The sequence below is a fragment of the Callithrix jacchus genome, chromosome 1, assembly GCF_049354715.1.
Source record: "Callithrix jacchus isolate 240 chromosome 1, calJac240_pri, whole genome shotgun sequence".
Classification (NCBI taxonomy): Eukaryota; Metazoa; Chordata; class Mammalia; order Primates; family Cebidae; genus Callithrix; species Callithrix jacchus.
Window position 1 is genome coordinate 187,537,652 of NC_133502.1, and position 25,716 is coordinate 187,563,367.

The 25,716-nt window shown below is 46.2% G+C and overlaps 1 protein-coding gene across 4 annotated transcripts in view; it reads left to right on the forward strand.

Annotated features, from left to right (window-relative positions):
• Nucleotides 1–19,303, forward strand: part of SHISAL1 (shisa like 1) — a 170,234-nt gene extending 150,931 nt beyond the window's left edge. For all 4 annotated transcript variants that reach the window (XM_054238725.2, XM_035265252.3, XM_078333352.1 and 1 more), the window contains one exon: nt 13,397–19,303. In XM_054238725.2, the coding sequence (XP_054094700.1) occupies nt 13,397 (1 nt within the window). In that variant the 3' untranslated portion in view covers nt 13,398–19,303. The remainder of the gene's footprint in view (nt 1–13,396) is intronic.
• Nucleotides 19,304–25,716: the final 6,413 nt, after the last annotated feature.

Genomic DNA, 25,716 nt, shown 5'->3' on the forward strand with positions numbered 1-25,716 from the left:
CAGGGCTGCTGTGGGCTGATGCGCTAGACTGCATCCGCAGGAGTGAGAGCCTGCCGTGGCAGTGAACATGGCCTAGAGCAGTATTAGGTGGGTGCCTAAGGCCCAGAGAGGGTAAGGACTTGCCCAGGGTCACACAGCCATGGTCATTTCTGCAGGGAACTCTGCAGTGCTGTGTGGTGTAGGGTGTAACAAAGGCCTATGGGAGTCAGATGAGCTGCACAGAAAGGGTGCCAGTGCATGAGGTTTTGAAGGATGTATAGGAGTTTTCTAGGTGGAGATAGGGGAGGGTGTTCCCAGCAGTGTGAAGAGCACCCTGGGGCTTTCTGGAAAGAGGACTTGCAGTGGAGACCACAAGACTGAAAGCAGTGATGGAGTTCCAGTGGCAAGAGGCCCTGAGGCCCAGCCAAGGCACCCAAACTTTACCCTCTAAGAAACTGTAAACACAATGGGTTTTCCTTAAATGCCATTGATTTTCAAATATGTAGTGTATATATAATGTAAAAATCTTTTAAGGTGTAGAATCTCTATAGTATGTATAAGAACATATATAAGGTGTATATATCCGGTATATATAGTATATGTATAAGGTATATATGTAAAAGCTGTATAGTATATGTGAGGCATAAAATACATATAGTATGTGTATAAGGCATAAAAGAACATTGTGTATTACATAGATAAAAGAATCTATACAGTATATATAAGTATATATGGAATCTATATAGTATGTACATAAGGTATATGTGTATAAGGTGTATATATGGTATTATATAAGGTAGAGATAGTATATATAAGATATATATATAAAAATAGTATATACAAGTATATATATGGACTCTATAGATATTCATAAGGTATAGATAGTAATATGTATAAGGTGTATAAATAAGGTATTATATAAGGTATAGATAGTATATATATAAGGTATATATATAAATCTATATAGTATATACAAGTATATATATGGACTCTATATAGTATATACATAAGATATACATAGTAATATGTATAAGGTGTGTAAGGTATAGATAGTATATATATAAGGTATATATATAAATCTATATAGTATATACAAGTATATATATGGACTCTATATAGTATATACATAAGATATACATAGTAATATGTATAAGGTGTGTAAGGTATAGATAGTATATATATAAGGTATATATATAAATCTATATAGTATATACAAGTATATATATGGACTCTATATAGTATATACATAAGATATAGATAGTAATATGTATAAGGTGTGTAAGGTATAGATAGTATATAAGGTATATATATAAATCTATATAGTATATACAAGTATATATATGGACTCTATATTATATACATAAGGTATAGATAGTAATATGTATAAGGTATTATATAAGGTATAGAAAGTATATATAAGGTGTATATATATATAAATCTATATAGATATGGTATAAAAGTGTAATATGGTATACTATATAGATAAAAGAATCTATATAGTGTGTGTGTATATATATAAGATAGAAAAAGTAATGAAGCAAACACCACTGGCACAAGCAATAGAGCTGTGTCAATGCCATAGCCGCCCTCCACATGCCCCGATGGCACGCCTCCCCTCCAGGGTCCACCTTCCTGAATTTTGTTCTTGTCACCCCCAAACACAGGTGTATCCCCGGGGAGTGACCGGAGCCACTCTGCCCTCCAGGGAAACCACTCTGGGAAATGCAGATTCATGCAGGGGCAACCATAGGGAGGTCTCGCCCAAAGTGACAGGTGATGCTGCCCCCACCCCAGAATGGACCACCTCTTTTCCATGTCAGTCTGCAGCAGCAAAGAGCAGTGAGGAGGGGCATGGCCAGGCTGTGGAGCACAGGCAGGGATTTGGTCCTGGATTACACAAGTTTTCCAGATAACAGAGCAGCTCAAAAGGAAATAGCCTGTAAAGAAGTGAGCTCACCATTCCTGGGGGAAACCAAGCAGAGGCCAGACCACCATCTGGACCTCCTCCGCAGGCCACCCTGGACTTTCCGTCTCTCTTCTCTCAGCCCCTGGGCTCCCTCTGTCCCAACCTTTACCAGCCTAATGGCACTGTGTGCACCTGCAGAAAGGGTCTCCAAGGCCAGAGACTGAATTGTCACCAGGTCCTGGGCTGAGAATGAGTCTATTGCAAATTCTTCCCTTCCTCTTCTCCCACTAATGCAGCCATGCAGCATGGAGGTTGGGGATGGGTCTAGTCTCTTGCCACTTGCAGAATCCAGTGAACAGAACAAGGTCAGGTAGAAAGAACGTGACTTTATTCCGGAGCTTGGCTGAGGGGACAGTGCAGGCTCCTGACTTAAGGGAACCACTTCAGCTTTCAGGAAGGAAAGTGGGGTCTTCAAAGGGGAACTTGGTGTGAAAGGCATGCGGGGGAGGGGGGAGGGGGGGCAGGGTCTGAGTGACTTGCTTCTGTGTCTTCTCAGGTGGCCCGCAGGGTGCCACGGTGGGCAGAGCTAGGCTGTGAATTGACCGTTGTGTCGAGGCAATCTCCTGCTGGGGGAGAATCCCAGAGGGTGCCGGGTTTGGTTCAATATTTTGTCCTTAGAATTTCTAAGCAAATCTAACTATAGTTAGATAAGCTTGCAGTGCAGGGAGCGCCTCATGGAGTGAAGTTAAATGTTATAATTGCATTCCTAAAGAGCTAAGAGGTGAACACACAGAGAAAGAAGAAAGGTAAAGATAAATTCTAGGAAAATTGGGCAGTTGGTTACAAGCCCTGCTAGGCTGAAATTCTGATGTTGCGGTCCAGCCTCTGGCTATTCTACCATGTGGTCACCCTGTTGCAGGTTTCTGCCTAGGAACACAGCAGGTGGGTGAGGATGCTCTTCCCTCTCTCACTTGCCTTCTATTCTGTTTTTCAGCCTCATGGTCGAGTCAGCCAGGCTTTGTTCTGGTTTCCAACCCTCAGGTCCAGAATGTTGAGCTGGCCACACCTCCTGGTCCATAGCTCCCACATCGGTGGCTGTGACGGGCCCCTTACTGTACCTGCCCCCTGTCCCCACTGCCCTCCATGCCTGCTCCCTCCACCCAACTCTTACCTCTTAATTGTGATTTCTAAACTATGTACAATGCTGGGAACATGGAAGTGTTTGCATGTATAGTATGTTTTCACGTATAGTCTTTTTTTGTTTTTCTTCCATTTTTTTGTTGCCCAGGCTGGAGTGCAGGGGCGCGATCTTGGCTCACCACAACCTCCACCTCCCGGGTTCAACCAATCCTCCTGCCCCAGCTTCCCGAGTAGCTGGGATTACAGGCACTCACCACCACACCCAGCTAATTTTGTAATTTTAGTAGAGACGGGGTTTCTCCAGTTTGGCCAGGCTGGTCTTGAACTCCCAACCTCAGGTGATCCACCCATCTCAGCCTCCCAAAGTGCTGCGATTACAGGCGTGAGCCACTGTGCCTGGCCTCATGTATAATGTTTCTTACCTTTTACCCAACATGATGTGCACAAGATCTACACATTCTGCCATAGGGGCTCTTGCGTCCTCACATGTGGGAACCATATGGAAGCCTGTGTGTACACCATGGAATACTCTGCAGCCATGAAAAAGAACAAGATCATGTTCTTTGCAGGGACATGGTTGGAGCTGGAGGCCAGTAAACTAACACAGGAACAGAAAACCCAATACCACGTGCTCTCACTTGTAAGTGGGAGCTAAATGATGAGAGCACATGGACACATAGAGGGGAACAACACTCACTGGGGCTACTGGAGAACAGAGGGTGGGAGGAGGGAGAAAACCAGGGAAATAACTAGTGGGTACTAGGCTTCATATCTGGGTGATGAAATGATCTGTACAACAAACCCGCACGATACACATTGAGCTGTGTCACAAACCTGCATGTCCCACACATGTACCCCTGAACTTGAAAGGTTTTAAAAAAGATGACGCCTGTGTTCATGCAGTTTCCTAGGAAGGTGCTGGGTTCCCCTGAAGACCAGCTCCAGAGTTTCTTGGGGAGGTGCAGGCAGAGAGAGGTTGCCGGGTCTGCAGAGCAGGCTGGCGAGTCCCTTTTCCAGGTGTTCACTTATCTTTCAAATTATCTGATCTCCTAAGTTTGACTGATCTGATGGATTTAAAGTAACATCTCACTGTCTTATGAATTTTATTATCTATGTAATGGATAGATTTTTTTTTAAAGCAGTTTTAGGCTTACAGAAACGTTGAGTGGTAAGTATAGAAATTGCTCAGGGGAGGAAGGTGGGAATTCAAGACTAGCGTTCAGGGCAGAGGGCTCTGCGGGTAAGTGGCATTAGTGCCACAGATCATGAATCTTCAAATCTCAATGACCAGCACCCAGGGAAGGAAAGCAGGGCATGGGAGGTGGCTGAGGATGGCGGCCCAGGCCTGCCTGGTCTCTACGTGGCTCTCCATTGTGCAGAGCTGCTTCTGAATTGGTCGCTCTAATGATGGACACTTGATGGATCTAATCTTCTGCTGTTACCCACCTTTCTGTGATGAATGTACTGGTGCCTGTGTTGCCCTCGTGAGCATGTCTGTAGGATAATTGTTACATGGGACTGCGGGGTCAGAGGATGTGGGCATGTGTTGAATTACCTTCCACACAGACTACCGCAGGGTCCCCCCAACCAGCAGTGAAGCAGAAGCCCAAAGCAGCACATGCCTCAAGTGAGTGCTCAGCCCTTTTGATCTGTGTCAGGGTGGCAAGTGAAGGACTGCCATGCTCCCTTTTGTCTGCGCTCTGAAATCGTCTCTCATTATGGGTTTCATTTGCATTTCTCTTATTTTAGACTTTGGATTTGCTATTTGACAGTTTCTCTCTTTCTTCTTGGCATTTGGTCTGTTTAGATTCTCCCTTCCCAGATCCTCAGGGTAATTTCTCTTTTCTTGGAAATTGATCCATTTCATGGAGGCTTCCCGATTCCTGTAGAGCTGAGCGGGCGGTAGCCGCCTTTGTTCTTCTGTTCATTCGGTTCATCTTAATTGAGTGCCTACCCTGTGCCAGGCATTGTCACTGGCCCTGGGGATACAGTCAAAAGCAGCAAAAAGCCTGCTTTTACAGAGACTGCAGAATTTTTAAAATGCATGTGTATATAACATACGTGGACTGTTAGACAGTGAGTGCCGAGGGGAAAAGCACCGTGCAGGCAGGGAGGGCATTTGAGAAAGAGGATAATTTAACAGGTGGCCAAGGGGCTCACTAAAAAGGTGGCTTGAAGGAGATCAGGGAATCAATCAGCCTTGGGTTGATCTGGGAAGAGAGACAGGAGCAGGCTGGTGCAGATGGTGTATTAGTCAATGTGCTCCAGAGAAACAGAACCGATCACATACAGACACACATGAAGACATACACTGTAGAGAATTGGCTCCTGCAGGTGTGCAGGCTGAGGAATCCAAAGGTCCACAGTGAGCAAGCTGGAAACCCAGGAAAGTTGATGGTGTGAGATCCAGGGTGAGTCGAGGGCCTGAGACCCAGGAGACCTGATGGTTTGAGTTCCAGTGACTCTAAGACTGGAGACCCAAGAGAGCTGATGGTATGAGTTCCAGGGTGAGTTGAGGGCCCGAGACCCAGGAGAGCTGATGGTGTGAGTTCCAGCGTGAGTTGAGGGCCTGAGACCCAGGAGAGCTGATGGTGTGAGTTCCAGGGTGAGGCGAGGGCCCGAGACCCAGGAGACCTGATGGTGTGAGTTCCAGGGTGAGTCGAGGGCCCGAGACCCAGGAGACCTGATGGTGTGAGTTCCAGGGTGAGTCGAGGGCCCGAGACCCAGGAGACCTGATGGTGTGAGTTCCAGGGTGAGTCGAGGGCCCGAGACCCAGGAGACCTGATGGTGTGAGTTCCAGGGTGAGTCGAGGGCCCGAGACCCAGGAGACCTGATGGTGTGAGTTCCAGGGTGAGTCGAGGGCCCGAGACCCAGGAGACCTGATGGTGTGAGTTCCAGGGTGAGTCGAGGGCCTGAGACCCAGGAGACCTGATGGTGTGAGATCCAGTGTGAGTTGAGGGCCTGAGACCCAGGAGAGCTGATGGTGTGAGTTCCAGTGTGACTCTAAGGCTGGAGACCCAAGAGAGCTGATGGTATGAGTTCCAGTGTGAGTCGAGGGCCTGAGACCCAGGAGACCCAATGGTGTGAGTTCCAGGGTGAGTCGAGGGCCTGAGATCCAGGAGGGCTGATGGTGTGAGATCCAGTGTGAGTTGAGGGCCTGAGACCCAGGAGACCTGATGGTGTGAGATCCAGTGTGAGTTGAGGGCCTGAGACCCAAGAGAGCTGATGGTATGAGTTCCAGTGTGAGTCGAGGGCCTGAGACCCAGGAGACCTGATGGTGTGAGATCCAGTGTGAGTTGAGGGCCTGAGACCCAGGAGACCTGATGGTGTGAGATCCAGTGTGAGTTGAGGGCCTGAGACCCAGGAGAGCTGATGTTGTGAGTTCCAGTGTGACTCTAAGGCTGGAGATCCAGGAGAGCCTAAGGCATGAGATCCAGTGTAAGTCGAGGGCCTGAGACCCAGGAGAGCTGATGGTGTGAGATCCAGTCCCTGCCTGAGTCTAAAGGGAAGAGAAGAACAGTGTCCCCACTCAAAGACAGGCAGAGATAGCCTGCATTCCCCTTTACCTGTTGGTTCTGTTTAGGGCTCCTGCAGGTTGAATGAGGCCACCTGCACAGGAAGGACAGTTTTCCTCCGTCTGTCAGGTGACCTGCTCATCTCATCCAGAAACACCTTCACGACACGTCCAGAAAAATGTCTTGCCAAACATCAGGGCACCCTGTGGCCCAGTCAAATTGACATGAAACAAACCATCACCATTGGAGTGGCGAGAATGAAAGGGAAGAGAGTGAGGAATGGGGCAGGGAGGGCTTTCGCTTCTGCTCTGAACGAATGGGAGCCACTGAGGGTTTTGAGGAAAGGGGTAATGTCACTGGACTTAGGTTTTTCACAGGGCCCCTCTGGCTGCTGTGTTGAGAGCAGTTGGAAGGGACTGACCAGTGCACAGACCACTACAAGAATCCTGCCCGCCTGTACCACTGTAGGAGCAGTGGAGGCAGCAGGAAGTGAAAGGCTTGTTGATATTCCAAAGGAAGGGTCAACAGGATTTTCTCCTGGGTTGGGTATGGAGTGAGAGGAAGAGAGGCGACAAAGACCACTCCAGGCCTCTGACAAGAGCAACTGGCAGCATGGAGTTGTATTTCCTGAAATCAGGAAAGTTGTGGGAAAGCTGGATGGGGGAGGAGGATGGGGATATATTCGTTCAGGGTATATTAAGTTTGAGGTGTCTATTAAATACCCATTTTGTGATGTTGAGTAGACATGTTGGCCATCAGAATGGAGTTCAGGTGAGAGTTTGAGGCTCAAAAAGTCAACATATCTCCAGCCTGGGTGACAGAGCAAGACTGTCTCCAAAAAAAAAAAAAGTCATCAACATAAAGATAGTGTTTAAATCCTTGGGAGGGGATGAGATCGACGAGTGAGTAGGGAGAGTGGAGAAGAGGAGGTTGGGAAGATGTGGGCAGACCAGCAAAGGGCTGGAACAGGAGCAGTGGGAGGTGGAGGGGAGGACCAGGAGAAGGGACTGCAGTGTTCCAGAAGCAGGTGGAGGGATCACGAGTCACTGCTGCTGGGAGGATGAGTGAAAGGGGCACAGAGAATTGACCACTGGGTTCTTTGATGACCTTGACAAGGGCAAATTCTGCAGAGAAGTTGGAGGAAAGCCTGTTGGGAGCAGCTAAGGGATGGTGAGAAGGAAAGCTGGAAAGCAAAAGTACAGAGAATCCTTGCATCCTTCCAAGCAATCACCTCCACCTTTTTTTTGAGGGTGGGGACAGAGTCTTGCTCTGTCTCCTAGGCTGGGGTGCAATGGCAAAATCTCAATTCACTGCAACCTCTGCTTTCCAGGTTCAAGTGATTCTCTTGCCTCAGCCTCTCAAGTAGCTGGAATTACAGGTGCCTGCCTGTAATTCCAAATTACAAGTTTGTATTATTTTTTAGTAGAGATGGGGTTTCACCATGTTGGCCAGGCTGGTCTCGAACTCCTGACCTCAGCCTCCCAAAGTGCTGGAATTACAGGCATGAGCCACCATGCCTGGCCACCTCTACTTTCTATGTATTATATCGTCTGCTTCATTAGATTCCCCAGCATGTCTCACTGTTTTTCAAAAGTAGTTGGGGCCAGAGACAGTGGCTTATGCCTGTAATCCCAGCATTTTGGGAGACCAAGGCAGGAGGATTGCTTGAGGCCAGGAGTTCAAGATTAGCCTGAGCAACACACCAAGACCTCATTCCTACAAAAAATAATTAGCTGAGTGTAGTGGTGCACATCTGTAGTCTAGCTACACAGGAGGCTGAGGTAGAGGAATCGCCTGAGCCCAGGAGTTTGAAGTTGCAGTAAGCTATAATTGCACCATTGCACTCCAGCTAGGGTGACAGAGCAAGAGCCTGTCTCTAAAAAAAAAAAAATTAATTTAAAAATTAAAAAAGAACATGGAGTTATTTATGAGTTCCTTTCTTTTGTTGTTAACTTCATTTCTGTTTCCATTTACTTATTGCTACTGTATGTCTTTCTTGGGGTTATTTTGTCCTTTTCTAACTTTTTGAGTTGGGCATTAATTCATGGTTTCTCCTTTATTAATAAGATTACTGTTTTAGACTATATATTTTCCTCTTGGTACGGGCTTGGCTGCATCCCCCAGTTCCTTAAACATACAGTTTGTTATTGTCTAGATATTCCGCAGTTTATTTTTTTGCTCTCTTTAACTCAAGGTTATTTTTTAAGTGTTTATAAACTTCTTGGTGGCAAAATTTGGTTTGATTTGTGGTTTCATTATTAGTATTTTCAAATTCTGGTATATTGTGATCAAACAATGTTGTCTTATTTTTTTGGAATTTACCATCTTTGTGGCCTGATAGTCATTTTTTGCGTATGCATTTTCAAGAGCATTTGAATAGAAGGAAGGTAGACTATATTTTACACACACACACACACACACACACACAGAGTTGTTAATTAGATTTTTTGGCTCCCTATCTCCTTTTATTTTTGCCAACTGCATCTGAAATGGATTGAGAAAGGTGAATTAAAATGCACTAGGCTGGGCGTGGTGGCTCACACCTGTAATCCCAGCACTTTGGGATACCAAGGTGGGCGGATCACCTGAAGTCAGGAGCTTATGAACAGCCTGGCCAACATGGTGAAACCCCGTTTCTACTAAAAATGCAAAAAAAAAAAAAAATTAGCCAGGCTTGGAGGCCAGCACCTGTTACACCAGCTATTTAGGAAGCTGAGGCAGGAGAATTGCTTGAACCTCTGAGGCAGAGGTTGCAGTGAGCAAAGATTGCACCATTGCACTCCAATCTGGGTGACAGAGTGAGACTCCATCTCAAAAAAAAAAAAAAATGCATCAACACTAGCATACTGTTTTTTCTTCCTAAATTTCCAGTAGTTCTTGCTCTATGAATATTGAGGCTATGCTATTTGGTGCATGAGCATTCATTACTGTTAAATCTTCATGGTGACGCTCATCCTTCACCCTCACACCTCACATAGTGCCCTTCTTTTTTCTCATTTGGTATTTCTTGCCTTGACTTCAACTTTGTGTGATATTAAGATTATGACCCCTGATTCATCTTAATTTGCATTTGCTTGTTATGCTTCTGCTCAAACTTTTTTTTTAAATCATGGTAAAATGCACAGAACATTTACCATTTTAACCTTTTTTTTGAGGTAGAGTCTCGCTCTGTCGCCAGGCTGGAGTGCAGTTTGTGACCTGGGCTCACTGCAACCTCCACCTCCTGGGGTTCAAGTGATTCTCTTGCCTCAACCTCCCAAATAGCTGGGACTACAGGTGTGCACCACCACGCCCGGCTAATTTTTGTATTTTTAGTAGAGACGGGGTTTCACTGTCTTGGCCAGGATGGCCTTGATCTCGACCTTGTGATCTGCCCACCTCGGCCTCCCAAAGTGCTGACGTGACAGGCATGAGCCACCGCATCTGGCCACATTTTAACAGTTTTTAAAGTATACAGTTCAGGGGCATTAAGTACCTTCTCACCATAATGCAACCATCATCATCATCCATCTGCAGAACTTTGTAAAAGTCATCTGCTCATCCTTTTCTATGAAACCTCTCTGAATCGTCCCAACTCCAGTGCACCTGCTTGTGATCCAGTCTTTTCTTTTTCTAGCAAGTGGGTATGGCTCATTACCATTACTGATACGGCAGATATATTTGGTCTTTGTTCTGTCATCATTGTCTGATATGCTTTCTGCTTTTAGAGCTTTTGTGGGGGTTGTCAATTTTCACCATATGGTCTCTGTTGTCTTATTTTTTGTATGTATTCTGATAATTTGGAAAGCTGTGTTTTTGATCCCATGGTTATCTTCATAATTATAATACAACATGATAGCTTTAATCCTCTTATTTCTCTAGACAACATTTATTTTCTCCCTCCTGTGAACGATGTCAAAATTAGAATATTTCTGCTTTTTCCTCCTCTTGTCTCCTTTCCATCACATTATTTTTAGTTGATTATATTTTTTCTGTTCACCTCAATGCCTCTAATTTTAAACTTCTTGAACTCCCAACCTCAGGTGATCCGCCCGCCTTGGCCTCCAAAGTGCTTGGATTACAGGCATGAGCCACCACGCCCGGCCTTAATTTTAAACTTCTAAGCAATTCTTTAAGCCCCACAACTATACATGAATATGACATAGTTTACTTATATTACCTCCCTTGTTCTCACCTCCACCCCTTTTTTTTTCTTTTTGAAACGGAGTTTTGCTTTTGTCCCCCACAGGCCAGAGTGCAAAGGCATGATCTTGGCTCAACGCAACCTCCGCCTCCCAGGTTCAAACAATTCGCCTGCCTCAGCCTGCTGCATAGCTGGGATTATAGGCATGTGCCACCATGCCAGCTAAATTTGTATTTTCAGTACAGACAGGGTTTATCCATGTTGGTCAGACTGGTGTCGAACTCTCGACCTCAGGTGATCTGCCCACCTTGGCCTCCTCAAGTGCTGGGATTATAGGTGTGAGCCACTGTAAGCAGCCCCTCCTACTTTTTAATTACTCATGCCAGTTCTCTGTTTTGTTTCATTCTTCTCTGTGATGGCCATAAGTCTTTAGACAGGCTGCAGACATAGTCCTACAGTTACACAAATTCTCCACACAATTCTGGTGCCCTTGGCAGTGTTCCATGTACACCTTGACCCCTGGATTTTTCTTCATTTGCATTTGTTTGTTATGCTTCTGCTCGTCCTTTTTTGAATTGTGGTAAAATGCACATATCATTTACCATTTTAACCATTTTTAAGTACACAGTTCAGGGGCATTAAGGACCTTCTCACTGTAGGGCTGTATCCCACCCCAAATCTCACTTTGAATTGTAACTCTCACCATTCCCAGGCATCATGGGAGAACCCAGAGGGAGGTCATTGAATCATGGGGGTGGGTCTTTCCCATGCTCTTCTCATAATAGTGAGTAAATCTCATTATATCGGATGACTTTAAACATGGGAATTTCCCTGCGCAAGCTCTCTTTGCCTGCTCCCATCCACAGAACATGTGACTTGCTCCTCTTTGCCTTTTGCCATGATTGTGAGGCCTCTCCAGCCATGTGGAACTGTAGGTCCATTTCAACATCTTTCTTTTGTAAATTGCACAGTCTCAGGTATGTGTTTATCGGCTGCATGAAAATGGACTAATACAGCAGCCATCACCACCATCCATCCACAGAACTTTTAAAAAATCATCTGCCCGTCCTTTGAATCATTCTTGATTTGCCTAAGGGTGTCCTGAATAATTTTATTATGAAGGAGTAATGGGAACTGTAATTCACAAACATGCTCAGCACATTTTTCTGTGGACTTTGTACTTGAAAGATGGTTCATCCATTCATTTGACAAATATTTATGCCAGTTACTTTTGTAGGCCCTGGCAATGCAGCAGTATGTAAAACACACAATCACGTTAGCCCTCTTGTAGCTAACTTTCTATTTGGGGAAGACAATAGGTGGTACGCTGGATAGAGATGGGTGCTATGGGTGATGGAGAATACCTGGACCTGGCTTTGTTCTGTGAAGCAGAGGAGACGGCCCCACAGAATCCCTCACCCTTAGCCCCTGTACACATTCCCACGGATGCTAAGAATAGATAGTAGGTCCTGCCTCTTGGCGTATCACTCACTCTGGACAGGTGGGCTTTGCTGGCTTTGTTAGAGCCCCTCCCTTGACCTCTCTATTTGCCCAAAAAAATGCACTTTAAGCCTGGTTGAAGATGGTTTATCATTTAAGAACTGTCATCAGATGCAATGTATGCAAGTGAAAGAAACTCTCCTGCAGTGGTGTGGGGAGGCAGTCCAGGGTGGGCTGCCACCAGAATGAAATTTCTCCCACACCTGTGAGCGTCCTTTATTCTCATGCATGCAAGATAGTCCATCTTCCCCTGGAATCCTATCCCCTTCCCCATAGACTCCCATTTACACAGCATTAGTCAGACTGGATCATGTGACCACCCCTGCTTGCAAGGGAGTCTGGGAAGGTAAGTATTTGTGACTGGCCAGTTGCTCCTATAACAGACACAGGGCAGTGGGGTTCGTGTGGCCTGCCACAGATGGAGTTAATATTTCTTTTCCTCAGTGTCTTGTTTGCAACATGACTCTGCCAATCAAAGCTCTAAGTGCCCCGCAGACCTGTTTCCACACTGCAGATCCTGTTGCACTGGTGTCCTGATTCTTCCCTGTCCCAGGAGCACCTTGGTCTCTTCTCCATCACTTTGTATGACATGGTCATATCTTAGTGTTATTCCAAAATGTGTAATGGTGTTTTTCAGTATGAATGGTATCCGTATCTGTGTTTCATACTTTGTTTTTTATAGCAAGGGTGACCGTATAATTTATCATCCAAATCAATGCTTTTGAAGGTAAAAGGGAAACAATATTAAAAATTACGTCAAAACAATAGGTGTTAACTGAGAGCATCCCAAGCCCAGTCATATAATTACTCTGGTCATTGCTGAGGTCATTGCACACTCTTGCATTTTTATAAGTTGATCTGATGTCCTATAGGTTAACTATCATATCTCTGTACTCTCCATTCTACTAATTAACCTGTTGATTCTGTTCAATTTTCTATGTAAGTTATCCATAATTAACTGTAACCTTTGTTCTTCTATGTTAGTTCTATGCTTTTTTTTTTTCTTGTCTTATTGCATGGGCCAGGGCTCTAGTACTCTATGGCGCTATAATGATAGCAGACATTATTATCTTGCTTCCAGTCTTAAAGTCACATGGTTCACAGTGTTCAGAAGGCAAACGCCAGGTGCTCAGAGGAAACCTGGCTTCTTCTGGCACTGAGGCCACAGAGAAATGTCCCTAGTGGGTCCCCATGGAGAAAGCACCATGTGACACTTTTTTCTATTTCTTCCAGAAAACCCTTTTGCTGTGCCTCAGGATGGGGGAGATGAGAGCCGAAGCACCTGGTGCAGCCTCCAAGAACAACTTCTACAGAGATGCCAGGGAGAGCCAAGGTGGCGGCAGTGGCAGAGGAGGAAATGCTGCCTCTGCCCCAAACTCCCTTCTCTGGACTTCTAAGATTAGGAGCAAACTCAGGGGTAGGGGCTGGGGGTACAGGGGAAGGAATTCTGAGCCACCTGTCTGCAAGCAATAGTCCTATTTTGGGCTGGTGGCTTCTGAAAGGTGACTCATTGTGGACTCAGGATGACCAAGAAAAAGCAACTCTGGCTGGTTCCAGCCAGGCGGTTTGAGGCCTGTGAGTTATACCTGTGGTTGAAAACCGAAGCTTCCCTTGCCCCCGCTCCCTCCAATAGCAGCCCCTTGGGCCTATTTGTGTCAGAATATTGAATGTGCGTGTGTGTGCGTGTGTGTGATTTGGGGTGTTCCTCTTGTTTGCTTGGTTGGTTGGTTTTTATTGGGGCTTCCCCACTCAAGTTCTCTGATGGGCACAGGCCACCCTCTGGCTGGGGGTTCTCATCAGTGTCAATGTCTGGGCCACCAGTTTTTTGCTAAGCACAGGGTACAGCCCCTCTGTGTCTCAGGGGGCACTGGGGATTTGAAGATGCCAGTTGGGGTTGATTCTTAAAGAATTCGTTCCTGTAATGATAGTAATACTAAGGGACGCATCTCAGGCTGAGGGTGGCAGGCACCGAGTTAAGTGTTTTCATGCGCACTCCCTCTCACCACCTGGGAGGCAGGTATGACTAACCCCCTGCATAAACAGCGGGGACGGGGTGCCCAGGGCCACATGGCCAGGAGGAGATCAACCCCTCCTTTGACCTCAGGGGTGCAGGAACCCAAAGTCCAGTCTCCAACACCCTGGATATGACGTGCTCCCCAGCCAGGGCACGCCCTGCACAATGCCAGCAGCGTCTCCTTGATGCCTCTGCAGGCCATCACCCTGAGTTCTTCACTATCACGGCCTGGAGCGCGGATCCACTCAGCACATTGTGGCTAAGTGCCTGCTGTGTGCCAGGCCCTGTGGGGGGACAGTCTTAGCCCCTGGGGAGCTCCCCATCTGAGGGGAGAGACAGACACATGGATCTCTGCTGGAAAGGGGAACAAGGCTATGGAAACCCAGAGAGGAGAGTTCTAGAAATCCATCCACTTTAAAGTGGGATATCCACCTAAACTTCAACGCCCATAACATCCACCCACGGAGCTAATCACCTCCACTCCTGCCCCCCAACCCCGGGGCATAGATGAGATGGCACCACTTAGATGATCACAAATGTCTCTAAAGGCTACACTGCCAGTGTAGACACACTCATTCCATGGCTGCTAGTGATACCAAATCTCCCCAGCTCTTAGCTTGGGAGGCCCTGCTTACTAGACGTGTGTATCCTCTCTTCATCAGACCCACTGTTCTCATGCTGACCGCCCATCCATTCACCAGACATGACAGTGAGCAGGGCAGGTCCTTGCTGACTTTCTAGCTGGGGTGGGAAGACTGAAGAAGGAAGGTACAGGATGGTGAGTGCTCCGCTGAGAACTCAGTCTGAGGGACACTCGGTGAGGCCCTTGTGCACCTGGAGAGGTCTGGGAAGGCCTTCCTGAGCAGGTGATTGAGGTCCGGATTTGAATGACAGAGGAGCAAGCCATGGGAGTTAAAGATAGGAAAAGAGCTTTCCAGCTGAGGGAACAGCTAGTGCAAAGGCCCTGTGGCAGCCATAGGCTTGGTGGTTTCAAGGAAGCATAAGAAAGCCAGGTGGCTGGGACACAGAGGGCAAGGAAGGCAGGAGTGCCCAGCTCCGGACTCCACTGAGTCACGCTGCACAAACACAGTGCCCTGCCTTTGGGAAAGCAGAAACAACTTGCTAGGGCATAAAGCATCCTCCATGCTGCCTGGCTCTCCATCTTCTGTACAGCACCAGAAAGAAGGGGCTCTCCCCCTTTTATGGATGAGAAGACAGACTCAGCCAGGTCAAGTAGCTTGCCCAGGGTCACAAAGGTCACCTGTGGAAGACCCCTGGCTTCAGTCTTTGGGACCAGCCGTCTCTTCCAGGCATATGGCTTGGCCAAGGCAAAGTAGGAGAACCTCTGCTTGGGGTCTCAATTAGAGAAAGGAATGGCTTGCTGTCCCCTGATGTGAGCCATCCCAGGGCCATGTTGCCATGGAGGGGTGCACAGCCTGCCCACAAGCCCAGCTGGGGCAGCCGCAGCTGCATCCCCTGTGCAGTGCCTCCGGAGGCAGAGGAAGCCTTGGCAGCAGTGGGGGAGGGAGGAGCAAGACCCAGATTCTGACATAGCTCTGCCACTGAGAGCAGAGTGACCTCAGGCAACGCCTGTGCCCTCAGTTTCCTCACTGGTAAGAGGAAGGAATCGGACGGTTCTGTCAGGGGTTTGCCACCCTGGAGTCCTGCTATTCTGGATGATGCTCTTTAGCTGCTTCCTGTGCCGAAAGAACTGGTGGCCTTGCCTCCCTCTCCTGGACACCTGGGGTAAGAGGTCACTGCCAGACAGCTAGAGCTGGGATTCACTGGAGCTGCATCCCTTCATATTTACAACCTTCTAGAAGGACATTCCTCCTGGCCCCAACAGAGGTCCTTCGGGAAGAACTGAAAAGGCCCATGGGGTCTGTTGTTCTGCTGCTCTGCCGAGTACCTCTGGGGCAGCCAGGCTGACGCATGGAACATTCTGTGGCAAGCAGGAGGCCTCAGCAGAGATCACCAAGACCCTGCACACCTGGTACAGGTAGCCTTCAGCAAAGGCAGGTGCAGAGTGCAGACAACCACAGCACCCTCCTTCACGCAGGTGATCCCCGCCAGTCACTTAACCTCTCAGAGCCTCTGCCTCTCACCTATGAAGTGTGAGGTGAGGTTCCAGGGAGCACAGCCCTTGCTGTCTCACAGGGGAGCCAAGGAGTGAGAACAATGTCACGTGGGTGTGAATACTCGGTGTGGAAAGCAGGTGGGGGTGTGTATTCAAAACCCGATAGGTCCCCAGGTTATCGTGATAAACCTTGTCCCCATCCTGCTGTGGCTGGCAGGTCCTTCAATGAGTAGTGTCCCTCAGAACAAGAGGGTTTCAGGGCCGTGATGAGTTCAAGTTTAGATTTCTAGGGTTAGCATTTTTTAGTGACTCTTACACCTGATTTTCTAAGCTGCCTACTTTTACATTTTACTGTGAGCTTCTGTCCATCACCACGTAATTTGTAATAATACGAAAAGACAAACACGAGAGAAGAGGACACGATGTCCACAGAGGAATCTGCGATCCAGGCTGCTGTGCAGAATGACCGCGTTTGTAAGGACTGTTTCCCGCTGGGAACTGTGTGTGATTCACGAGCAGTTTTATGCTTCCCCTCTCGTCTGTGTACGGTGTGACTGTTGTGTGTTTCAGAATCTCTGTTCAGAACCAATAGCTGATAGTGCCCACTGGCTCGATGCCCTCACGTTAGCCTCTGACCGTGCCCTGCACCTTGAGAAGCAGCCTGCTCACCCGCCTGGCCTCACCCCCTCCAGCTGCCTGGCCAGCACCTGACTATTGCTGACATGCAACAGGCCTTAATTGAAAACACACAAGTGCATACATGCACACACATGCACATGAATACACACGTGCACATGTAACCAGGTGTGCATGCACACACAGGTGATTCCACAGGTAGATTCGGTCCCTCTTGCTAGCTCTAATTCTCTAGAAAGCAGCAGGTGGGCAGCTGCCAGTGGTCCCTGGGTGGGTGGCTCTCCCCTCATCATCAGATTCAAATTTGGCTAAGAACTGAAGAGAAGGACTGGGGAATGTCAGGAAAAACGCCACCAGGAATGGGGATTAACAGGCTTCTTGAGACAGGAGATGGTTCCCAGTTCACCATCAACCTAAAAGCTATCTTCAGGTCTAGTCGAACAGACCAGGACTGTGGCTGTGGGTTGGGCTGAGCCCGGCACTGACTCCCCCACCTTTACATCCCTCCAGCCACAGTCCCACCCCGGCCCCTCTGCTGGCTCGGCAGCCTTCACAATCACCATGTCTATTAAGGAAACAGTGTTCCCAGAGGTGCAGATGTGCAGAATGTTTTGTTGGCTTATTTTAATTTCTCAACTTGGCTGGCTGGTCCCCATCAACAGGAAGAACATGCAGAAGTGAATTTACAGATACCCCCATGCTTGAAATTAACACAAACCCAGGAGGCAGAAGGTGCAGTGAGCTGAGCTCGCGCCACTGCACGCAGCCTGGGCAATGGAATGAGACTCCGTTGGGGAGGAAGGGAAGAAAGAAAACATTACAGTCCTGGATGGCATTACTGGGGGCATATGTCTTAGCAATGTTGAAGGGCCACCCCTCCCTGGAGGGACACATCCACGTGGGCCCCTTTAGTCTGCTGTGAAAATCTAGGGTTGGAAGGGTGGGGTGGAAGCAAATGGCAGGGATTCTTCTTCATCCTGCTCACATGGTGGGCATCAGAGTATGTCTGCTTGGCCCCTGCAACAGCAGCCGGATGGTCAGAGGGGCTGTGAGTGGATGATGCCCTGATCATTGTCCTTTGCAGTCCAGGAATACATCCCTGGGCTGGAGCCACACCCTGTGCCCTCCAGCAGACAAGGCTGTACACTTACTACGTGTGGCAGATGCCACACAGTGCTCTCGTTCCTTGCCGTAGTAACATGTCCGGCTCTGGTACTTAAATGAATGCAGACAACTTTGAGGATTGTGGCCAGAAAAGCTCAAATGTTAAAGTTAGGCAGTCAGGCCAGCTGGAAGAGGTCAGGCTCCTCCTAGAAAACCCGTGCAATGATACGCACTTCCCTCGCCTGTTCAATAGATACTTGCCGAGCACCCACCTGGGAGCCGTTCCTGCTAGAGCTGGGACCACCTATAAAATGACTAGTTTTGCCTAACGGACATGTTCAGATTCACAAAATATATACAGAACCCTTACTTGTCTCACCCCCAAAAGTGACTTTGGAGGTGTCATGGCCCCTACCCACCCCCGTTTGTAGTCCAAGCCCCTGGCCAACAGCTGGTGCTAGATCGGTGCTTGATGAATGAGCAGATTTGGCTATTAATTACTTTGTACCTAAAACTCCTACCTTCACTCAAAGCCCTGATGGATTTGCCCTTGACAGACCAAAATTCAGGGCTGCTGCAGGGCTCAACTCCAGACACTGTCCCACCAATGGTAATGGGCTCCCAGGAAGATTGTTTACATGGGCTGCACTGAGAATGGTGACCCTTGGGTTTGTGGGATGAGGTACCCTGTTGAATGACCCTAAATTAGCCCCTCCAAAATGAATAGAATCCCACACTGGTCAGCGCCAATCCTGAGCACTGGATCAAAAACTGTAGATTACACGGCCACAACATGAACCAAGCTGGGAGTCCAAGAAAGCCGCTTCTCGGAATTGCATACCAGTTTCTCATATTCAATTTCTTTCTGTTTCTCCCCGTGTCCTATTTTAAAGATAGTGACATACATCACAGTCAAATAACCAAGTGGTCAGCGTCTGGGCCATGTGCAGTAACGAGGTGGAGGCTGCAAGGGTAAGGAGTCAGTCACCTTAACAAGGCAGGAAACCTCCCACCAAAGGTCGATGTGTCCTCCCCAGGGCCAGTCTGAAAAGGGCACGCAGCAGCAGGGTGGAGGGATGGAAACATTTTCTCTCTTGTCCACCCTGACTTCATGGGAGCAGGCATGGGGCCTGAGAGCAGATAACCGGGAAAACCAAAAACCAATAATCTTCCTAATAATAATACTAGAATGTAACAATAATGTGTTTTTCACTGACTGCTGTTGCTCTGCTTTTGTCTTTCTATACAGTAGTTTTTATAACGATGTCCTTAGGTTTTAATAAAGGAGTGTCATGTCAACTGTTCCCTAGATTGGCGTTTACTTCAGTGTTTCAAAATATGCTCAAGGGAACCTGTGCCCCTGAATTTGTCACCCTGTTGGGGAGGGTGGAGGACCAGGGGTTGGGGTCCCAGCTGAGGAACAGAGCGTGGCATTGGGGGGAGCTGGGCATACGAGTTCACCCTGAACAGTCAGTGGCAATGGCAGGTGGACACCACCTCCAAAGAGGGTGGGCAAGGTTGGAGAGGAGGGACAGAGCCCTGAATCTGGCACTAGCACCCGACGAGACAGAGCTACAAGCATGTGGGGGGCGGCCAGGACCGATTGCTGCAGACGGCATGCCGTCAGTGGCCTCTGGGCGGATGTGACAGGTGCCTCTTGTTTGTCATCTCATTAAAGGAGGCAGTAGCCTCCTGAAAAGCCACTGTCCCTGACACTGGAACTATGTGTCTCTCACACTGGACACAGGCTCGATTCTGGCCCCAGCTGCCAGCAGGAAGAGTGAGGATGCAGAAGTGACAGGCTGCACCATGAGGAAAGGCTGCACCATGAGGAAAGGCTGCACCAGTCCTTGCAGCCCAGTTCCACTTCACCTGGGGCCCAGAGGCCCCAACACCTAACACCTAATGGTGGGGGTATCAGACTGCTGGCACCCCCTGGCAACAGATGGTGGCAAATGCTATTTTCCTCTAGAGAGGTCTCATCGTCCAAGGCTTCAAAATATTTCTGCCCACAATTTATCAAACACCTCCTTCCTGGCACGCAATCAGAGATCACCAGGTACACAAGGCAGCAACGTGTGGAAACAATTGAGGCATGAGGAGGAGGAGGCTGCCTGACCGGGGGCAGTCAGACATGGGGCTTCATACGGCTGCACTTAGTGTGCTCCAGATGCATAAAGTCACATCTGAATCCCATAAAAAAAAAAGAAAATTTTTAAAGAGCTGATTAGAAACTGTAGAAATAAAAAAATGCATAATAACCAAAACTAAGGTCTTGGTATATGAATTTTCAAAGCAGATTACGTAATACAGTGTGGTATTGGCAAAAGAGTAGACAGACCCATGCAACAGGATAGACAGTCCAGAAATAGACCCACGTAAAATATCCAACTGATCCTTGACAAAGAGCAAAAGCAATGGAATGGAGGAAAAAACATAGTATTTTCAAGAAATGGTGCTGAAACAACTGGACATTCACATGCAAAAATACAAATCGGGACATAGACTTTACACGCCACAAAACTAACTCAAAATGGATCACAGATCTGAGTGTTAAAAAAAAACAACTCTAGGACTCCTAGAAGATAATGTAGGAGGAAGTCTAGATGACCTTGGTTTGAATGACTTTTTAGATACAACACCAAAGACATAACTTATGAAAGGAAGAATTGATAAGTTGCACTTCATTAAAATTGACCATTTCTGCTCTGTGAAACACTGTCAAGAATGGAAAGACAAGTCACAGAACAGGAGAAAATATTTATAAAAAGACATATCTGATAAAGGATCATTAGCCAAAATACACAAAGAATTCTTAAAACTCAACTTTAAGAAAACAGAGCCAGGCACAGAAAACAGAGCTTGCACCTATAATTCCAGCTATTTGGGAGGCTGAGGAGGGAGGTTAATTTCAGCCCAGAAGTTTGAGACCACCCTGGTAGCTACAATGAGACCCTGTCTGAAAAAACAGAAAAAGAAAAGCTGGGCTCAGTGGCTCAGGCCTGTAATCCCAGCACATTGGGAGGCTGAGGTTGGTCGATCACCTGACGTCAGGAGTTTGAGACCAGCCTGACCAACCTGGTGAAACCCCATCTCTACTAAAAATACAAAAAAAAAAAAAAAAAAAAAAAAAACCCCAGGTGTGGTGGCACATGCCTGTAATTCCATCTACTTGGGAGGCTGAGGCAAGAGACTCACTTGAACCCAAGAGGCAGAGGCTGCAGTGAGCTGAGATCGCACCATTGCACTCCAGCCTGGGTGACAGAGCAAGACTGTCTCAAAAAAAAAAAAAAAGGAAAAGAAAGCAAACAACCTGATTAAAAAATGAGTCAAAGACCTTTAGAGGCAAAGAGGCACCTCAGCCAAGATACACAGGCAGCAGCAAATAAGCATCTGAAAAGATGCTCTACCTCATGTGTCATCAGAAATGCAAATTAAAACCATGACACCTATTAGAATGGCCAAAATCCAGAACAGCAACGACACCAAACGCTGCTGAGAATGTGGAAAAGCAGGAGCTCTCATTCCTGCTGTGGAAATGCAAAATGGTACCCACTTTGGAAGACAGTTTGGCAGTTTCTTACAAAACAAAACATATTTATACCATATGATCCAGCATTCACACTTCTTCATATTTACCCAGAGGAGTTGACAAGTCATGTCCACACAGAAACCTGCACGTGGATGTTTGTAGCTTTATTCATAATTCCAAAATTTGGAAGAAACCAAGAAGTCCTTGAGTAGAGGAATAGATATAAACTGTGCTATATCCAAACAATGCAAGACTATTCCATGCTAAAAAGAAACGAGGTATCAAGCATGAAAAGACATGGAGGGAACACAGATGCAGATTACTGAAAGAAGCCAATCTGAAATGGTTGCATATTGTATAATTCCAGCTCTATGACATTCTGGAAAAGGCAAACTATGGAGACAGTAAAAATATCAGTGGTCACTGTAAGGCTGGTTGCCTCGCCAGGAGCTCGGACATGCCCATCCCTCTCCCCACCTGAAAATTACATCACCAGAATATGCCTATCATATAGCTCTGCCTTGGAAATCCCCTCTGCACTCGCACTCAACCCTGCCCTTGGAAATCCCCTCTGCAAGGCACCTAGCTCGCCCTTGGAAAGCCCCGCCAAAACCTGCCCAGTAGCGCATTGCCCCATCCGGAAATCCCGCCTACGTACCTATAGCAGCTTGCTACGTCCACGTCCTGTTTATCCACAGCCAATCAAACGCCTTCACTCCCTATAAAATCCCACGCCCAGAGGAGTTGGGTGTGACCTCTCTGGCGTCTTTCTCTGGGAGTGCAGAGCCTCGCCCGGGAGCCGAATAAATTGGAATTTAATGTTTTTGTGCTGGCCTCAGTTTCCTCGTTTTTAACTCGGCAATAAAGCTCACAAGACAATAATTCTTACCTTAACTCACCAGGGTCGGGGATGGGAGGGATGAGCAGGTAGAATACAGGGGATTCTTAGGCCAATGAAACTCCTCTGCATGATACCATAATGGTGGATTCATGTCATTACACATTTTCCTAACCAACACCAAGTGTGAACCCTAATGTAGACTATGAACTCTGGGTGACAATGATGTGTCAATGTAGGTTCATCAATTTGTGTCAAATGGACCATTCTGGTGTGCATATTGCCAGTGAGGGAGGTTGTGCTTGTGTGGAGCAGAGGCTACATGAAAAACCTTTATATCTTTCTCTCAATTTTGCTGTGAACCCAAAACGTCTCTACGAAATAGTGTCTTTTTTATTTAAGAAAAAGCAAATTACATTGAAAACAAGGCCGGGATGTCTCCTCTTGCCACTCATTCAAGGTGGGATGTCTCCTCTTGCCACTCATTCAAGGTAGTGCTGAAAGTTCTACCCAGTGCAATTAGGCAAGGAAAGGAAACAGAACGTATACAGAAGGAAGAAATGGTGGCACCACTATCGAGAACCAACTGGCCGTAAATATGAGGATTCATTTCTGTACTCTAAACTCTATTCCATTGATGGACACGTCTATTCTGCTGCCACTGCCATTCTCTTTGTTAGCATAGCTTTGTTCTAAGTTTTAAAACTGGAAAGTATGAGTCTTCAAACTGTATTCTTCAAGACTATTTTGGCTAATATGAGACTCTTGCCTTTCCATATGAATGTTAGGATTTTTGTCAATTTTTGAAAATAAGGCAGCTAAGATTTTGAGAGGGACTTTGTTGAATTTACAGATCAGTCAGGCGAGTACTGTCAAAGTAACAATATTAAGTATTTCCATCTATGACACAACTGCCTAGAAAATCCCAAGGAATTTTTAAAAAGACTCCTAGAACAATAAGTTTGCAAGGTCACAGGACATAGAAAAATCGGTTGTATTTCTATATACTAGCAATGAACACGAGCATCAAAATTCGAAATACAGTACGACTTACAAACACTCCAAAGAAAATCAATACTTAGATGAAAATCGAAAGAAAAAGAAACAAGCACAGGAGTTGTGTGAAAGGAAAATAAATCTCAGAACCCCAAAATCACGAAACCAAAGGGAAAAGTCAACCTGGGAACCATGTCAGGCAAACTGGCCTCCCATTTTTGTCCTAAATAAGACAGCTGCAAAGATTTTAAAAAGCAACATATCTCCCTCACCATTTTCCCACAAGGAAATTCCTTGTGGACCAAGGACAGAGAACTCAATGTCCTCCCTCTGTTCCTTGAGATAAATGCATGTCTGAAGGCTTCCTCTGCCCTGTTGTTTCTCTAAGCCAACTAAGGAATAATTGGCTACTCCTTGACTCCACCCCACATGCGTTTTTGGTGAAAGGCTGGCTGATGAGAGACTCAAAAGAATGCAAACATTGTCTCTTGTCTACCTCTGACCTAGAAGTCCCTTCCCCAGCTTTGAGTGGTCCCACCTTTCCAGACTGAACCCATGTACACCATACACATACTGATTTGTCTCATGTCTCCCCAAAATGTATAAATCCAAGCTGTGCCCCGACCACCTTGGGCACATGTCATGAGGATCTGAAGCTGTGTCATGGGTGTCCTTAATCTTAGCAATATAATCTTTCTACATTGATTACAATCTGTCTCAGATACTCTTAGGTTCACACCTGTATCCTGAAAACTACAAAACACTGCTTTAAAAAAGAAGAAAAACAGATAAGTAAAATATTTTTTAAAAAGAGAAACAAAACACTGCTAAAAGAAATCCAAGGAATTCTTAATAAATGAAGACATGTGAGCTACTCATAGATTGAAATACTCAATAAAGAAGTCAATTCTCCCCAAAACAGATTGATGTCAGTTATGTCTAATTCCTGCCAAAATCCCAGGAAGGTTTTTCTGAAGGCAGACAAAATTATTCTAAAATGTATACAGAAAAGCAAAGGACAAGAATAGCTTAAGATAATTTTGAAAAAGAAGCAAGTGGAAGAAGCGGGAGTAATTACCCAGTTTCACTACTTACATAGCTGTAGCAATCAAGACTGGGGGTTTTGTTAGGACAGACACACAGATTAATGGAGCAGAATAGAGAACTTAGACCCACACATATTTGCCAAACTGGTTTTTGACGAAGGTGCAAAAGCACTTTAATAAGGGAAAGACAGGCTTTCAACAAATGGTGCTGGAGCAACTGGACATTTATAGGAGAAAGAAAATTGACCCTGGATGCAAGTTCCTATGTCTTATACATTAAGCGAAAGTAAAATTAAAGTGGAATGTGAATTTAAAGGCTAAATGTAAAACTATAAAAATGTGGGAAAATAGTCCTTCAAATAAAAGTTAATTGGACTTAATCACATCAAAACGTTTTGCTCTGTGAGAGACCCTGCTCAAGGGAGGAAAAGACAAGCTTTAGAAGGTAAAAAATTTCAGCTAGACAGAAAAAATGCTAAAAACTAAAAAGTGAAAGACAAGAACAATCAAATTATACATGAAGAGACATCTTACTAGTAAAGAGGATACACAGCTGATATCAGAAAAACAAAAATTTAAAGAGTCCTATAGTAATTAAATCAATCAAATCCATAACTAAATCTTTCCCACTAAGAAAACCCCACGGACGTGGATGAAGCGGGAAGCCATCATTCTCAGCAAACACACACAGGAACAGAAAACCGAACACCACATGTCCTCACTCATAACTGGAAGTTGAACAATGAGAACACACGGACACAGGGAGGGGAACATCACACACCAGGGCCTGTCAGGAGGTGGGGGCAAGGGGAGGGAAAGCATTAGGACAAATACCTAATGCATGCAGGCCTTAAAATCTAGATGACGGGTTGATAGGTTCAGCAAATCGCCATGGCACCTGTACACCGATGTAACTAACCTGCATGTCCCATACATGTATCCCATAATTTAGACTAAAATAAAAAGAACAAGGGAAAAAAAACACCAGGCCCTGCAAATTCAACCAAACATTTAAGGAAGAAATCATGGCCATCATAACGTAGTCTAGAAATCAGGCCAATCATATAAAAACTCTTCTGGAGAAAAGAAATATAAAATGAATATTAAAGAGCATAAAATGGCATCAATTCATTTTTGAGACTAGAATTACCCCCAAACTAAAACCTGACAAACTCTCAGGCATGAGCATAGACGCAAAAATCCCAATTAAAAGACCATAAACAGAATTCAGCATGACCTAATCAGGTATATGAACAGAAATGTTGGTGTATTCGCCCATTCTGACACTACTATACGACAGACCTAAGACT